The sequence below is a fragment of the Beta vulgaris genome, chromosome 7 (assembly GCF_026745355.1).
Source record: "Beta vulgaris subsp. vulgaris cultivar EL10 chromosome 7, EL10.2, whole genome shotgun sequence".
NCBI classification, from domain to species: domain Eukaryota; kingdom Viridiplantae; phylum Streptophyta; class Magnoliopsida; order Caryophyllales; family Amaranthaceae; genus Beta; species Beta vulgaris.
In genome coordinates, this window is record NC_079208.1 from 45,298,555 (window position 1) to 45,316,294 (window position 17,740).

At 36.1% G+C, this 17,740-nt stretch overlaps 2 protein-coding genes across 2 annotated transcripts; both read left to right on the forward strand.

Moving 5' to 3' along the window:
* Positions 1-14,802: 14,802 nt before the first annotated feature.
* LOC130589552 (uncharacterized mitochondrial protein AtMg01250-like) lies at positions 14,803-15,243 on the forward strand. The gene has a single exon (XM_057390837.1). It carries the CDS (start codon positions 14,803-14,805, stop codon positions 15,241-15,243), a length of 441 nt encoding a protein of 146 aa, XP_057246820.1.
* A 489-nt stretch (positions 15,244-15,732) lies between these two features.
* Positions 15,733-16,300, forward strand: LOC130589553 (uncharacterized). Its single transcript, XM_057390838.1, has 2 exons — positions 15,733-15,973; positions 16,059-16,300. Exons 1-2 carry the CDS (start codon positions 15,733-15,735, stop codon positions 16,298-16,300), a joined length of 483 nt encoding a protein of 160 aa, XP_057246821.1.
* The last annotated feature ends 1,440 nt before the right edge of the window (positions 16,301-17,740 follow it).

Here is a 17,740-nt window from a genome sequence, read left to right on the forward strand (position 1 = left end):
GTTTGTGTGCTAGATTTCAAGCAAATCCAAAGGAGTCTCACCTTACTGCTGTGAAGAGAATTCTTAGATATCTTAAAGGAACAGATGATCTTGGACTCTACTATCCAAGAAGTGATACATTCGAACTAAAAGGATATGCAGATGCAGATTATGCTGGAGATCTTGTAAATAGGAAAGCACCTCAGGTATGGCACAATTCCTTAGTCATAGTTTAGTTTCTTGGAGTACCAAGAAACAAAACACAGTTGCTTTATCCACTGCTGAAGCAGAATATGTAGCTGCTGCTGCATGTTGCTCTCAAATGCTTTGGATAAAAAAACAACTTAGTGACTATGGAATAAACTTTGATTGTGTTCCTATTTATTGTGATAATACTAGTGCTATTAGTATTTCTAAAGATCCAGTACATCATTCAGAGTTAAACATATACATATCAGACATCACTTTTTAAGAGAAAATGTTGAAAAAGGTTTGATTAAACTTGAGTTTTGTCAAACTGAGAATCAGATTGCTGATTCTAACTAAGCCTTTGCAAAGAGATAGATATGAAAAATTAAGGCTTGAGTTAGGGTTAATAAAAATTAAGTGATTGTTCCATGTCATTCCCCCATGCTTGAATCAATTTGAGTGACTTTGTGTGCTAAAAATAATTGTGTTTAATTGCCTAAGACCATTGCAAATTGGAATGTTACAAAACATAAACATGAATTCAAAGGAATTAAACAACTCACAAATGTCACATAATACTCCCCTTACTGTTCCTAAGGTTAAGAAACATGCATGATTGAAGGACATTGATATGTAGCATTAGTTGTTCCTATAGCACAAGTTCCTTAGCATTTATTTTTTCAAAAATTAAAACTCATAAAAATCCGAAAAATCCGAAAAATCCCAAAATAAAAGGAATCAGATTTAATTAAATCTTGATTCTTATTTATCATCTTTTCGTTTTCTTTTTCTTTTTATTTTTATTTGTTATTTTTTTCCCGCGTGTCAAAGACACTATTACATGCAAACTCCCTCCTTAATTCACCATTATTAGAAACCGTGTTCCTCCAACCTTTCATCTTCACCATAGCCGAAAAATTCATCACACCTCTTCATACTCCATAAAACCTCAACTCTTCCTAAATCATGGCAAGAACCTCACGCAACTCTCCTTTTCCAACATCCAAAAATTCCAATCCTCAAAAATGGAAAATTCTCCTTCTCCTACCAAAACCCTTGAAATCGACCAAATCAAGAAACCCCCATGAATGAACAACAATTAGAATGTCCAAGAAGAAGCTTGCGAAGAAGAAAATTAATTGGGGAAGATGATGAAGAAGAAACCCCTAAACAAACACAGGAAGAAGAAGAAGTTACGCCTGTTCCTTCCAAAGGAACTGTTTCTTCATCTTCCAAGAAACGGGTTGAAAGAAGCGAATCTAGGTATGTCTTGGGTTTTTGTGTAGATCTAGAATGGGCAAATCGAGTAGAATTTCATGAATTAATTACCATTCTAAAGGAACAGGGCATGGAATTCTTGTTTGAATTCGCCTTTAACAACGCACTTGTTCCTTTAGCAATGGACGAATTTTGTGCAAATTTTACAAATGATAATGGACTATGCACAACTGAGGTTAGAGGAAAGAAAATTAAGTTTAATCAAGCCGCGTTGGGCAAAGTTTGGGAAGTTCCTTGCAAAGGAACCGATTTATATTTTAAACGGAAAGGAACTGTTTCTTTTCCGAATTTTCCTCATGACAAAATTGTGGAATATTTTGGAGGAACTGCTGGACAGAATAAAATAAACCATAACCTACTCTATCCCCTTCACAAAGTCTATTCAACTTAGTATGGAGAGCACTCATTCCTCGCACTGAAAAGAGGAATGAAGTGGGTCTCTTAGACATGTCTACATGTCTGTTTAGACCACCACATACAATTCAATTTCCCTTCTCTCTTTATCCAACATCTTACCCATTGTATCGAAAATCACTGTGTTATTGGTTATGGAACCCTAATTAAATCTCTACTTCATCACTTTGAAGTAAGACTCATTGGATGGCCTACTTTAGGAGTAAAACAAGGGAACATCTTGAATGAGAAGACTCTTAATGGACTTGATCTTTCTGTCCAAGAAGGAGTACTCATTCAAGGGAGAATAGCTCCTAGTTCCTCAAGCAAAAGGAAAATGCCTAAGGTAGACATAGAGGAACAAAGATGATGATGTTATCTTGGAGGAACATGTTCCTAAGCCGGAGGAACCGAAACCAAAGAGGCGCAAACACATTGCCAAAAATCCTACCCCTCCTGTTCCTCAGAGAGTGAGGAAGAGCAATCGTTTGAAAATTGCTCCTACTGTTTCTGTTCCTTCTAACAAGGACTCCCCTTTAGTCCTTTCTGATGCTGAGGAACAGGAACCCTCCACTATCAAGGGATCCACTCCACCACCATCACCAAAGCTATCTGTTCCTTTCACAAAACTGACCTCCATTTCTCCCTCATCCTTTTCTGTTCCTTCCAGCTTTGAGCAGATGAAGGATGAAATAAAAGGACCTAACCCTTTTGCTTCCACCTCCACAACTCTTCCACCAACACCACCATTTCTTCCTCCCCTTTACAACCCTTCTCCATCTGTTTCCACTCCCGGAACTGATGAGCCTTCCATTCAACCTCCCCCAGTTCCTCCACAAAATCATCCTTCTGCCTCAGGTTCCAAGGGTAAGGAACAAGAATCTCCGGTGACTGTAGCTGGGTTAATGATGTTTGTCTTCCTGCTCAACACATGATAAAATTTTATAATCACCTTCACTGGACTTTGGATGCTAAAACTGACAAAATGATGAGTCTTATGAAGATTCTAAGTGATACGGTGATTGCGCAACAAAAGAAGATGGATATTATGGCCCTAGCTTGGAGGAGTTGAAGGAACAAGTTGGTGTAAATCATGGGGGGTAATGAAGAAGTAGAGGATGTGGTTGAAGAAGAGTTGTAGAGGAACACCATTCCCCTTCCCTTTCTTAGTTTTTTTGTTGTTGTTGTTGTTCCTGTTTCCTTTTCAAGGAACACGACTTTTGTTTAATCCTTTTTCTTTTCTTTTTGTTTTTGTTATGGAACAAGTGCTATATATATAACAATGACTTTTGCTATTATGTCTGTGTTTACTGTTTTGCATAATTTCTTCCTTGGAATGGCTAGTATTATGTGATTGATGTTTGAGCAAGTTTACTCTTTGAAATTCTAACTTAACCACCAATGGTGCTTGCATATGGTCTTAAGGTGTTAAATCAATTCATCAATACATGCAGAGTCTATTCTTTTTTAGGATGACAAAGGGGGAAAGGATTTAAGGAACAAACTGTAATAATCTGAAAAATTTGAAAACATTAAAAAAATTAAAAATTAGGATAAGGTAAATGAAAAATCAAAAATAGGTTAAGGTAAATTAAAAATTGTGTTTTCTTTTTCATTTTCTTCTTTATTGTTTTATCATCTTCATTCACTTATATTATTTGTTATTACCTTAGTTTGTACCTTTGTTGTCATCATCAAAAAGGGGGAAATTGTTGAACCCTAGTTTTGATGATGACAAAGAAACAAAGATGCAAACTAAGTAGTGAACTAATGAGTTATTTAAGTGTATGATGTTTAAGGTATCAATGAAAGGAACTGGGAGAATACGAAGTCAAGGAAGAAGTCAAGAGAGGATTTCAAAGGCTAAGTAAAGAAGTTTCTATAAGTTGATACTGGAGCAAGCATTGGATCAAGAAAATAAAAGCTAGGCGTTTTATTTTCTAGTTCCATTGTAAAGGAACAAAGAGATGGTAAGGAACAGTGGCAAGTTTTATTTGAGAATGAGAGTTTGTTCCTTTCTAAGGAACAAACTAAGTGGCACTAAACGAATATGTTAAAGGAACTTGTTTATAAAAGGAACTAGACTTAGGCGTGCAAAGTATAACGGTACAATTATGAATTGAGTAAGTCATGCCTAAATTATAGGAAATTAGTTTTTCTAAAATGAAAAATCAGTTTTAATAAAGAAAATCTTTTTAAGAAAAGATTTTATTTTTCGAAAAATAAGAAATAAATTATCCGGTTTTATAAAGATTTGTTTAAAAGATAATATTTTCTTAAGATTAAAAATTCAGTTTTAATAATAAAATCTGTTTATATAAACTGATTTTCGGATAAACTCAAGAAACTCCTAATCTTTAGGAGTTGTGGCTAAAATATATCCACGTTCAAATGAGATCATGGGATCATGGGACATGATGAGAAACGTGTTCCTTAGGGGAAGGAACATCATGGGTTAATGGACTTAACATGAATCGAGTTTTCCCACGTTCTTTATGATTTCACTATAAATATTGAAGTCTAAATGAGTTCCAAAGTGTGTCTGACTAAGTAATTAAGTGAGTTTAACTAATTAAGTGTCAGTGCCTTCATTCTCTCATAATAGCCATTTGTTCTTTGCTTTCTTACTCTAATTCCACTAAGCTTATTTCGATCAATTGTATTTTGGTTTTTGGGGTAAGGGAACTTTGAGTGAAGTTCTGTAAGAGAGGCTTTGAGTAAGCTTGTATGAGTGAGAAAACTTCGAGTGAAGTTGAGAGGAACTACTGTTAAGGGAACAGTGGCTCAGGAACTTGAGTTTAGGAACTCAAGGTGTGGCTCGAGTTAGAATTAGGTTGTAACAAAGTTGTTTGGCCTAATTAGTGAAAGAGTTGAGTTTAAAATCCCTAGTGGTCGAGGTTGTTTCTTCTTGTTGGGCCCAAGAAGTTTTTCCTCGTAAAAATCCCTTGTGTTCCTCTAGCTTGTTTATTCGTTTAAGTTTAAATTTCCGCAAAAAGTTACGTTTATTTCTACACCTACAATTCAACCCCCCCCCCCTCTTGTAGTGTTCCTAGGAAAATAACAAATGTGTTGTTGAAATGTCATTAATTATATGAATACGTAATTGTTTTGCTGGCTTAGTTTATGAACTGAAAAAAGAAATTGGGCAAGGTATGGGTGGAGGACAGTTACTTCTTTTGACCTGGTACGGTCAACTATGCTCCACAACGAACCTTGGAGGCGGTGTTTGTTCAAAGCCTGGACTTGCCACTGATTTGCTTAAGAGAGTGAGCTATGCCAGCGTTGTAATGGAAAGAAGTGATTTGAAATAAAATGTTTGTAATGGGCTGAAGTAAAGGTTACGAGTTTTCACTCATTTTGGAATTTTGTTTGTTTTGTATTTCTTCCCTAAATTTGCAGGTTTGGTGTTGTGAGCTCGGAATTGGAAGTGGAGCAAGATAAAGATGTCGTTGTACATTATGGATTGAGTTTGTATTTCGATAGTTGATTCAGGACTAGTTTATGATATTTTATTGTATATAATATTTGGGAATTTAGTCAAGATATTGTGTACTTAAGGATATTTTTTCGCTGCGACTAAATTTATTTAAGAGTTAATTTTAGTTTATAGATGTTGAGTGTGTTTCGCTAGCAGCCCGGAAGAGCATGATTAATTTTGGATATGATGTGATCTCTATATCATAGTGTAGGGGTTGAATATATGTCTAATGGATTGACTAAAGAGTTAGGTATAAATGAATCAAGCCGTATAAGCGTTTACGCTTACGCGTGTACTATATGAATCCATTTATTTGAATCTCGGATGCGGTTAGCATGGCTCGATCAAGAATTCTCTTCTTAAACTATGTCAAAATGATAGACTTCCTCATCAACAACTACTTGATTCAGCAAATTCAAGGAGGTTGCGTTGTATTACTCGATATGCTTCATTGTAGTTTCTTCGAAGACAAATTCGATTTAAACTTGTTTAATTGTATCTTGTTTTTCTTTAATATCTATTGTAGATGTCGTTTGGCCTTCAATCAATGAAATTTTTCCTTTTTAAAAAAAAGTTAAAAAATAAATGAAAATAAACAAAGATTATTTAATAAGGAAAAGTTATGAATTCAATTTATCACTTTTGCTCTTGGATGCATTCTTTAAAGATTTAATGCTCTTATTAGGGTTTTAGATCAAAGATTTTACTTAAAATCTTCCTTTAGCTCTAGTATTGGTGTTTTTACGTTATGGTACATCAGATTCACCATCATATCGTCCTCATTATAAGTATTAAACCCTCCATATTATTTTATTTTTTTATTTCTCACACTCCCTTGCTTCTCATTGGTTGAAAAATTATTTTCATTCATTGAAGTTCAAGACTCAACAAGAAGATATTGGAATCTAAGATGCGGTGAACAAGGCCCAATCAATAAGGCTCTTCCTAAACTATGTCAGAATGATAGACTTCCTCATCAACAACTGCTTGATTCAGAAAATACAAGGGGCTTGCGTTGTATTACTCGATCTAGTTCAATGTAGTTTATTTGAAGACGAATTTGATTTAAAATTGTTTAATTGTATCTTGTTTTTCTTTAATATCTATTGCAGATGTCTTTTGCCCTTCAATTAATAAAATTTCACTTTATAAAAAGATAAATGAAAATAAACAGAGATTAATTAATACTCAAAAGTTAAGAATTTAAATTATCACTTTTGCTCTTAGATGCAATCTTTAAATATTTAATGCTCTTGTTAGGGTTTAACTTCAAAGATTTTACTTAACATCTTCCTTTAGCTCTAGCATCGGTTTTTTGACCTTAGGGTACATCACATTCACCATCATATCATCCCCGTTATAAGTATCAAACCCTCCATTTTATTTTTCAATTTCTCACACTCCCTTGCTTCTCATTGGTTGAAAAATTATTCTCATTGGTTGAAATTTGAAATTCAACATGAAGGTATTGAAATCTCATATGTAGTTAACATGAATGCTCTTCCTCAACTATGTTAGAATGATAGACTTTCTCATCAACTGCTGCTTGATTCAGCAAATACAAGGGAGTTCCGATGTATTACACTATCTAGATCATTGTAGTTTCTTTGAAGACGAATTTAATTTAAATTTTATTAATTGTATCTTGTTTTTCTTTAATAGCTATTGTAGATGTCCTTTGGCTATTAATTAAAGAAATTTATCTTTTAGAAAAAGTTCAAAAATATATGAAAATAATGTGAGAATAATTAATATTAAAAAGTTAACAATTCCATTTATCACTTTTGCTCTTAGATGCAATCTTTAAAGATTTAATGCTCTTATTAGGATTTTAGTTCAAAGATTTTACTTAAAATCTTCCTTAAGCTCTAGTATCGTTTTTTTAGCTTAGGGTACATCACATTCACCATCATATCGTCCCCACTATAAGTATTAAACCCTCCATTTTCTTTTTCAATTTCTCACACTCCCTTGCTTCCCATTAGTTGAAATTTTTTTCTCATTGGTTGAAGTTCGAAACTCAACATGAAGGTATTGGAATCTCATATGCGGTTAACATGGCTCGATCAAGAATGCTCTTCCTAAACTATATCCGAATGATAGACTTCCTCATCAACAGCTTCTTGATTTTGCAAATACAAAGGGGTTGTGTTGTATTACTCGATCTGGTTTATTGTAGTTTCTTCGAAGACAAATTTCATTTAGACTTGTTTAATTGTATCTTGTTTTTCTTTAACATCTATTGTAGATGACGTTTGACATCAATTCTTAAAATTTCTCTTTTTAAAAAAAAGTTATAAAATATATGAAAATAAATAGAGAATAACAAATACTTAAAAGTTAAAAATTCAATTTATCACTTTGCTCTTGGATGCAATCTTTATAGATCTAATGCTCTTATTAGGATTTAAGTTCAAAGATTTTACTCAACATATTCCTTTAGTAGCTCTTGTATCGGTTTTTTTTTACCTTAGGATACATCACATTCACCATCATATCATCCCCACTATAAATATGAAACCCTTCATTTTCTTTTTCAATTTCTCAAACTCCCTTGCTTCCCATTGGTTGAAAAATTATTCTCATTGGTTGAAGTTCGAGACTCAACATGAAGGTATTAGAATCTGAAATATGGTTAACATGTCTCGATGAAGAACACTATTCCGAAACTATGACAGAATGGTAGACTTCCTCATCAACAACTGTTTGATTCAGCAAATACAAGGGGGTTGCGTTGTATTACTCGATCTGGTTCATTGTAGTTTCTTTCAAGACGAATTTGATTTAAGCTTGTTTAATTGTATCTTGTTTTTCTTTAATATCAATTGCAGATGTCGTTTGGCCTTCAATTAATGTAATTTCTGTTTTAAAAAAAGTTAAAAATATAAATGTAAATAAACAGATATTAATTAATACTCAAAAGTTAAGAATGCAATTTATCACCTTTTCTCTCAGATGCAATCTTTAGAGATTTAATGCTCTTATTAGGGTTTAAGTTCAAAGAATTTTCTTAAAATTTTCCTGTAGCTCTAGTATCGATTTTTTTACCTTAGAGAAAACCCATTGGATGATCTATGTTATAGATCATAAGGAGAGAGAAGAAAAAATATAATAAAAAATAAGAAAGAGAAAAAAGAAAGGACAGAAGGAAGATGATCAGATCATCCCAACGATCTGAGCAATGCTTGGTTCGTGAATGAAAATGCTGCAGGAATGGACACATGTCAGCAGGAGATTGAAGGGGGAAAAAATTCACGGCCCACATGTCTAAAATTGCAGCATCTATATTCTATTGCCATATTTACATCAGTTATTTTTGTCTAAAGGTTATATTTACGGTTTTTACACCATATACCCCTGACAAATTTTTTTTTGCACCATATACCCTTTCGACTTTTGAAATTCACCATATACCCCTTACTTTTGAAAAAATACATCAAGTTACCCTTAATGACTAACGGCGTTAAACTCTGTTAGTCATTAACCCCTAATCACTCTCTAATCCTAATTAACTAACCTAAATCTAAATCTAACTCTAACCCTAACCCTAATACCCTAACCCTAACCCTAAACCCATCCCCTACCCTACCCCCACCCTCAACCCCACCCCCAACTCCACCACTGCAGTCCCCCTCCCCACCACCACCGAACCCTCCCTCTCCGCCACCCGCAGCGCCGCAACCCCCTCCCCCTTCCGCCGCCTGCAACAACGCAACCCCTTCCCCTTCCGCCGCCGTCTCCATCACCTCCCTCGCAAACTCGCGCACCCTCCCCCTGTAAAATCGCGCAACCCCCTCCCCCTGTCAAGTTGTATTATGTCAATTGGTGGCTATGGGATGAAATCGGGCTGGGAGGTGCGAGAATAATTGTAATCGGGGAGGTAAGAGGTTTTAGGGGTGCTGCGAGGGTGGTGCGAAGGGTTTCTGGGGTGGTGCGAAGGGTTTCCGAGGTGGTGCGAGGTTTAAAGGGTGTTGCGATGGTGGTGCGAAGGGTTTCTGGGGTGGTACCAAGGGTTCCGAGGTGGTGCAAAGGGTTTTTGGGGTGGTGCGAAGGGTTTTGTTTGGTGATGCGAGGGTTTCCGAGGTGGTGTGAGGTTTAAGGGGTGTTGCGATGGTGGTGCGAAGGGTTTCTGGGGTGGTGCGAAGGGTTTTCGGGGTGGTGCAAAGGGTTTCCGAGGTGGTGCGAGTGTGCGAGGGTGGTGTGCCAGTTTCTCAGAGGTTGTGCTAGGGTGGTGCGCCGGTTTCAGAGGTTGTGGCAGTGTGGCAGTGGGGTAAGGGGTGGGGTGGGGGTGGAGGGGTGATGTGGCAGTGGGTAAGGGGTGGAGGGGATGATGTGGCAGTGGGTAAGGGGTTGGGGTAAGGGGTGGAGGGGATGATGTGGCAGTGGGTAAGGGGTTGGGGTAAGGGGTGGGGTGATGTGGTAGTGGGGGTGATGTGGCAGTAGGGGGAAGGGGTGTGGGTGATGTGGCAGTGGGTGATGTGGCAGTGGGGTAAGGGGTGGGGATTAGGGTTTAATTTAGGTTAGTTAATTAGGGTTAGAGGGGATTAGGGGTTAATGACTAACGAAAGTCTAACACCGTTAGTCAAAAGGGTAAGTTGATGTATTTTTCGAAATGTGAGGGGTATATGATGAATTTTGAAAGTTGAAAGGGTATACGGTGCAAAAAAAAAAATTGTCAGGGGTATATGGTGAAAAAACCGTTATATTTATGTGTTAAATATTTTTTTTTTTTTTTTTGAAATATGTCACCAATAGTTACTTTTTTTGTCTACAAATAAACATCAATATTGATTTACTTCCACCCATCAATATTATTAGCTTAATTATCATATTAAGTAATTAAGTAAATTATTATCATTAATTTTTTTTTAATATTTTTTAATTACAAAAACATAAATATTCTAAGTCAATCATCATTATTGATTATTAAATAGTTCATAATAAATAAATAAATAATAGGATGAAAAGGAAAGTGAGGAGAGAGAATATATGATGGGGTATGGTAAAAGGTAGGAAAAAAATATAAAGATCTAAAATTGTAGATCATCCATTGGGAGTAAGGAGATCATAAAAATTATTTGTAGATCATCAATGAGGTGGAAGAGAGATGAACTATTTAAATATTTGATGATCCGAAATTTTGGATCAACAATTGTGTATGCTCTTAGAGTACATCACATTCACCATCATATCGTCGCCACTAATAAATATCAAACCCTCCTTTTTTTCAATTTCTCACACTCCCTTGCTTCCCATTGGTTGAAAAATTATTCTCATTGGTTGAAGTTCGAGACTCAACATGAATGTATTAGAATCTCATATGCGGTTAGCATGGCTCGATCAAGAATGCCCTTCCTAAACTATGTCAGAATGATAGACTTCTTCATCAACAGCTGCTTGATTCAGCAAATACAAGGGGGTTGCACCCTATTACTCGATCTGGATCATTGTAGTTTCTTCGAAAATGAATTTGATTTAAACTTGTTTAATTGTATCATATTTTTCTTTAATATCTTTTGTAGATGTCGTTTGGCTTCATTTAATGAAATTTCTATTTTTAAAAAAAGTTAAAAAATAAATGAAAATAAACAGAGATTAATTAATACTTAAAAGTTAAGAATTCAATTTATTACTTTTCTCTTGGATGCAATCTTTATAGATTTAATGCTCTTACTAGGGTTTAAATTCAAAGATTTTACTTAGAATATTCCTTTATTAGCTCTAGTATCGATTTTTTTACCTTAGGATATATCACATTCACCATCATACCGTCCCCACTATAATTATGAAACCCTTCATTTTCTTTTTCAATTTTCACACTCCCTTACTTCCCATTGGTTGAAAAATTACTTTCATTGGTTGAAGTTCGAAACTCAACATGGAGGTATTGGAATCTCAGATGCGGTGCTCTTCCTAAACTATGTCAGAATGATAGACTTTTTGCTCAACAACTACTTCATTCAGCAAATACAAGGGGGTTGCACCGTATTACTGGATCTATTTCATTGTAGTTTCTTCGAAGACGAATTTGATTTAAACTTGTTTAACTGTATCATATTTTTCTTTCATATCTTTTGTAGATGTCGTTTGGCCTTCAATTAATGAAATTTCTATTTTTTAAAAAAGTTAAAAAATAAATGAAACTAAACAAAGATTATTTAATACTTAAAGGTTAAGAATTCAGATAAACCAAAGATTGACTAAGAAAAGGTTCTAGAGAGAGAAACTCTCTTCTCTCTCTAAACCAATGGAACAGTAACCTCCATTGGAACAGTAACCTTCATTGTTTTTCTTCATTGTTTCTCTAGTTTTCTTCTCCACAATCATGTGGTTGCCATGGCAAGGACTGCGAGAGCTCCGGTGAAGAATGGTCAGAACCAGATGAAGTAGAAGGGCCCATCTTCTGGAAAGAGTAATCAGAAAATGAAATCGGTGGATGCTTTAATAGGAGTTTCGGCGTTGGATATTGATAATGAAACTGAGATTATCCAGGAGGAGATTTTATCACCTCGTGCTTCATTACAAGAGTTGCATAAACAATCTGAGATTCGTGTACAGTTTTCGGACTGGTTGGAAACGATTCATCGTGTTGAAGCTAATCAAGCTCCGGACCAGAGTAGAAGAATGGTTAGAATGGAAGGTATTGCTCCTTTACCTATACTTTTTTCTCCTGAATCGGTGGAAAATGAGGTAATATGTGCTGAAAATACTTCAAAGAAGCTTGTTAGGATTGAGATGAGTGACATTCAGCCTGAACTGGATTTCTGGAATTCTGCTATTTACTGTTACATTGTAGGTGCAAACCCTCCTGTTCAGGTAGTAAAAGGGTTTGTAAGGCGTATATGGAGGAATTTAGGGGTGGATAAAGTTGCAATGGTCAAGAAAGGGATCTATATAGTGCGTTTTACCACAGTTGAAAGAAGGGATCAAGTGCTATCAGGAAACTCTGTGTTTTTTTATAACAAGCCTGTAGTGGTGAAAGCTTGGGATTCTATTATTGATATTGTGAAGGAGGATGTAAGAGTCTTGCCTATTTGGGTCCAACTGTCGTTGAACTTCAGATATTGGGGGGAGAATTGCCTTTTTAGGATTGCTAGTCAGGTGGGGAAGCCTATAAAAACTGACCAGGCAACAGCTAGAAGGGATAAGCTGCAGTATGCTCGAGTAATGCTAGAAGTGAAGGTGGATCAGAAATTTCCAGACTCTATTGAGTTCATTAATTAGTGTGATAATATAGAGAAGGTTGGTATATTCTATGAATGGAAACCAGTGCTCTGTAAATCGTGCAATGCTATGGGTCATGCTCAAGAGCAATGCCAAAAGCCTGTGGTGAGGACTGAATGGAGGAAGAAGGAGGTCAGACCTCAAACAGACAATGTGATCTCTGGTAAAGATCCACCTCCAGAGACTAATGTGGAATTTCAACCTGTTAAAAGGCCAGCTAGAAGAAGTTTAAGTGTAGCTCCTGGTCCAGTAGTGAATAATGGGTTTGAGGTTCTGGTGTCACAAACACATGATACTGAAGGTGCTGAAGCAGTAGTTTGTGTATTAAATGGGGTTGAACAAGAGGATGAAGGGGGTGGATAACCCCCTGAATCTCATGGATAGAATCATTGTATGGAATGTAAGGGGGATCAACAGCCTAGCCAAGCAGAAGGATGTTAAGAAGTTTCTTGGCATGAAGGATGTTGGGCTGGTGAGTCTCCTTGAAACAAAGGTGAAGGCAATCAATATGGGTAGCCTTTACCAAAATGTTTTCAGAGGTTGGTGCTTTTCTTCAAACTCTTCTTACCATAGAGGAGGAAGGATTTTAGTTGCTTGGAACTCTAAGAGTTTCCAGGTCGATATTTTGTTTGTTTCTAGTCAGCTTACGCATTGTAGCATCACTGGTCCTGCTGATAAAAAGTTTTTTTGTACCTTCTTGTATGCATTTAATGATGCACATGGAAGAGGTGAAGCCTGGGATGATTTGGAAAAGCTTGTAGACATGTGTAGTGGTCCATGGATTATTCTAGGGGACTTTAATTGTGTTATGAGCAATGAAGAGAGGATTGGAGCTAGGGTTAGACAACAGGATATGGAGGATCTAAGAAAATGTATGGGTAATTGTGGGATGCAGGACCTAACTAGCACTGGTAACTTATACACCTAGAATAATAAACAGGAAGGAGAGAGTAGGGTGTACTCTAAGTTGGACAGGGCTATGGTGAATGATGAATGGTATAGGATGTTTCCTACATCTGCAGCTCACTTTATGCCTGAGGGTTTGTTTGATCACTCTCCTATTGTAATTAATGTATATCCTGTCAGAGAGAACAATAGGAGACCCTTCAAGTATTTTACAATGTGGAGTTCTTCTAGCAGCTTTCTTCAGATTATTCAAGAAGGGTGGAATCAAGAGGTTGAAGGCACACCTATGTATAGAGTGGTGAAAAAGATAAAAGAAGTAAAGCATAGGCTTAAAAAGCTGAATCAAGAAGGGTTTTCTGACATACAAAGTCAGGATATCAAGGCTTTACTGTACCTACAAGATTGTCAAGAGCAACTGAAGGAGAATCCAGGTGATAGGGATCTTAGTGAGGCTGAAAGGAAGGCTGGTGCAGAGTATAGAGTTAAACACCACCAATGTATGTCATTCCTGACTTAGAAGGCTAAGTTGGCTTGGTGTAAGGAGGGGGATGAAAACTCTTCATTGTTTCATAATGCTATTAAAGCTAGAAGGCTTCAGAATACTGTTTATGCAATTCATAACAGTAGAGGTGAGTGGCAGGAGGGGGTAGAGAAGGTCTCTCAAGCTTTTCTTGAGTATTATAAAGATCTACTTGGTACAAGCCTGCAAAACAGGACTGGGGTTAAAGCTGAAATCATTGATATGGGTCCTAAGCTTCAAGATGATCACATTGCCTTGTTGAACATACCTTATATACCAAGTGAAGTAAAAGCAGCACTCTTCTCTATTGCAGGAGATAAAGCTCCTGGCCCAGATGGTATGGGCTCTCACTTCTATAGAGATACATGGGATGTAATTGGTGAGGAAGTCACACAGGTTGTGCTAAACTTCTTTGATCAAGGTTGTTTGTTGAAGGAACTCAATGCTACCATCCTCACTCTAGTTCCTAAAGTGACCTGCCCTAATAATGTGAGTGAGTTTAGGCCTATAGCCTGCTGCAATGCGTTATACAAATGTATAACAAAAGTGCTTAGCAACAGAGTAAGACTTATATTGCCTGATATCATTGCTGAGAATCAGGGTGCATTTGTGCATAATAGATTCATAATCCATAATATTATGGTTTGTCAGGACATGGTGAGAAGTTATGGAAGGAAGAATGTGAAGCCTAGCTGTCTAATGAAATTAGACATGAGGAAAGCTTATGATACTATTGAGTGGGCCTTCTTGGAAGAGATGATGCAATCTTTGCTTTTCCCCTCCTAAATTCATTCAGTTGATCATGACATGTGTGAGTACCCCTAGATTTTCAGTAATGATCAATGGAAGTATGCATGGGTATTTTGAATCAAAGAGGGGATTGAGGCAGGGTGACCCTATCTCCCCTCTCCTTTTTGTCATTTGTATGGAATACTTGACTAGGACATTGAAGAAAGTGGGGCAGCACCCTAGATTCAAGTATCATCTTAGATGCAAAGGTCTACAGCTGAATCACTTGATGTTTGCTGATGATGTCATACTTTGTTGTGAAGGTGATTTCTACTCTATTTATCTCATGTTGCAGGCTTTCAAGCTATTTTCTATGTCCTCTGGACTGTGCATCAATGAGACTAAATCAGAGTTCTACACTGCTGGTATGATACCTAGTGATGTGCAAAGAATTAAGGATGTATCTGGCTTCTCTCATGGTACTCTCCCATTGAAGTACCTAGGAGTGCCTATATATTCCAAAAAGTTGTCAACCACTGAGTGTTAGGTGCTAGTGGAGAAAATGTCTACTAGAATAAGGATTTGGAGCAGTAGACACTTGTCTTATGCAGGGAGATTACAACTAATTAACTTTGTGCTTATGAGTATACACATGTATTGGGCTCAGGTTTTTGTTCTTTCCAAGAAAGTTCTTAATGAGATTACAAGTATATGCAAAGCTTTTATATGGTATGGGACTTACTACAGCAGTAAACCTAGTAGGGTTAAATGGGAGGACATTTGTAAACCTAAAAGTGAAGGGGGATTAGGCATTAGAGATGCCCATTTGTGGAACAAAGCTGTTATGGCTAGATATGTGTGGGCTTTGGCTACCAAGCAGGATAACCTGTGGATCAAATGGGTCCATGCTGTGTACATCAAAGAGCAGAATTGGTGGGACTACAGACATCCAGTAGGGTGTAGTTGGTATTAGAAACAAGTTTGTGAGGTGAAAGAATGTCTGAAAGCAAAGGTCTCCCTACAGGACCTCACTGGAATGCAGAAATACAGCCTCAAAAGCATATATGCAAAGCTATATGTGGAAGGGGATCATGTAGATTGGGACAAATTTATTTGGAATAGGATTTCTATTCCAAAGCACAGAGCTATTGCTTGGCTGGTGATGAAAAATAGGCTAAATACAGCAGATAGATTGCTGAATTATGGCCTAATAAATGATGATAAATGTCAATTGTGCTCTACAGGCAGAGAAACTCATGAACACTTGTTCTTTCAATGTGATTATTCCAGGAATTGCATTGATCTATTGAGGACTTGGCTGGGAATGGTGAGTCACCAATATGATTTTCATAGAATTGTAAGATTCTGGAGAAACAGAAGAATTTCAAGCTTTAAGAAAAAAAGTTCTGGCTGCTGTGATGAAAGCTGGTGTATACTTCATCTGGTGGGCAAGAAATGAGGCAGTGTGGAATCTTGTTGGTTGGAGGCCTACTCAGATTGTTCAACGTGTGAAAAGTTTGATACTTCTTAGGATTAGCACTGTTATTCCTAAGAAAACTTCTATTGATGATAGAGCTTGGTTTGACTTGCTTAAGAGTAGATAGTTGCTTGATGTAAGAAATTGTTTGTATCTCCCTTGTTTGTTTGTAGCCTCACTTGGTTGTTTTCCCTTCCTTGTAGTTTAGGGGGTCCAACCTAGTTGGTTCGCCTTCTCTTGGAAGTGGTTTAGGTTGTAAACTGCTTGGTTTTATCAATATATCTCTACTTATCTAGCAAAAAAAAAAAAAGGTTAAGAATTCAATTTATCACTTTGCTCTGAGATGCAATCTTTATAGATTTAATGCTCTTATTCGGGTTTAAGTTCAAAGATTTAACTTCAAATATTCCTTTATTAGCTCTAGTATCGTTTTTTTACCTTAGGATATATAATATTCACCATCATATCGTCCACACTGTAATTATGAAACCCTCCATTTTCTTTTTCAATTTCTATCAGTCCCTTGCTTCCATTGGTTGAAAAATTATTCTCATTGGTTGAAGTTCGAGACTCAACATGAAGGTATTAGAATCTCAAATGCGGTTAACATGTCTCGATCAAGAATGCTCTTCCTAAACTATGTCAGAATGATAAACTTGCTCATCAACAACTGCTTTATTCAGCAAATACAAGAGGGTTGCCCTGTATTTTACTCGATCTGGTTCATTGTATTTTCATTGAAAACGAATTTGATTTAAAATTGTTTAATTGAATCTTTTTTTTTCTTTAATATCTATTGTAGATGTTGCTTGGCCTTTAATTAATGAAATTTTTGTTTAAAAAAAAGTTAAAAAATAAATTAAAATAAACAGATATTAATTAATACTTAAAAGTAAAGAATTCAATTTATCACCTTTGCTCTCAAATGCAATCTTTAGAGATTTAATACTCTTATTAGGGTTTAAGTTCAAAGATTTTACTTAATATCTTCCTTTAGCTCTAGTATCGATTTTTTTTACCTTAGGGTACATCACATTCACCATCATATCGTCCCAACTATAGATATCAACCCCTCCATTTTCTTTTTCAATTCTCACACTCCTTTGCTTCCCATTGGATGAAAAATTTTTCTAATTGGTTGAAAAATTATTCTCATTGATTGAAGTTCGAAACTGAACATGAATCTATTAGAATCTCAAATGCGGATAACAAAGCTCGATCAAGAATGCTCATCCTAAAATATGTCAGAATGATAGACTTCTTCATCAACAGCTGCTTGATTCAGCAATTACAAGGGGGTTGCACTATATTACTCGATCTGCTTCATTGTAGTTTTTCCAAAGATGAATTTGATTTAAACTTGTTTCATTGTATCATGTTTTTCTTTAATATCTATTGTAGATGTCGTTTGGCCTTCAATTAATGAAATTTCTCTTTTAGAAAAAAGTTAAAAAATAAACGAAAAATAATTAATACTTAAAAATTAATTATTCAATTTATCACTTTTGCTCTTAGATGCAATCTTTAAAGATTTAATGCTCTTATTAGGATTGAATTTCAAAGATTT

Coding starts and splice junctions, on each gene's coding strand:
- LOC130589552 (XM_057390837.1), top strand. CDS start 14,803: ATGATCAATGGAAGTATGCATGGGTATTTTGAATCAAAGAGGGGATTG.
- LOC130589553 (XM_057390838.1), top strand. CDS start 15,733: ATGCAGAAATACAGCCTCAAAAGCATATATGCAAAGCTATATGTGGAA. Junction 15,974..16,058: donor TGAACACTTGTTCTTTCAAT/GTGATTATTCCA, acceptor TAGAATTGTAAG/ATTCTGGAGAAACAGAAGAA.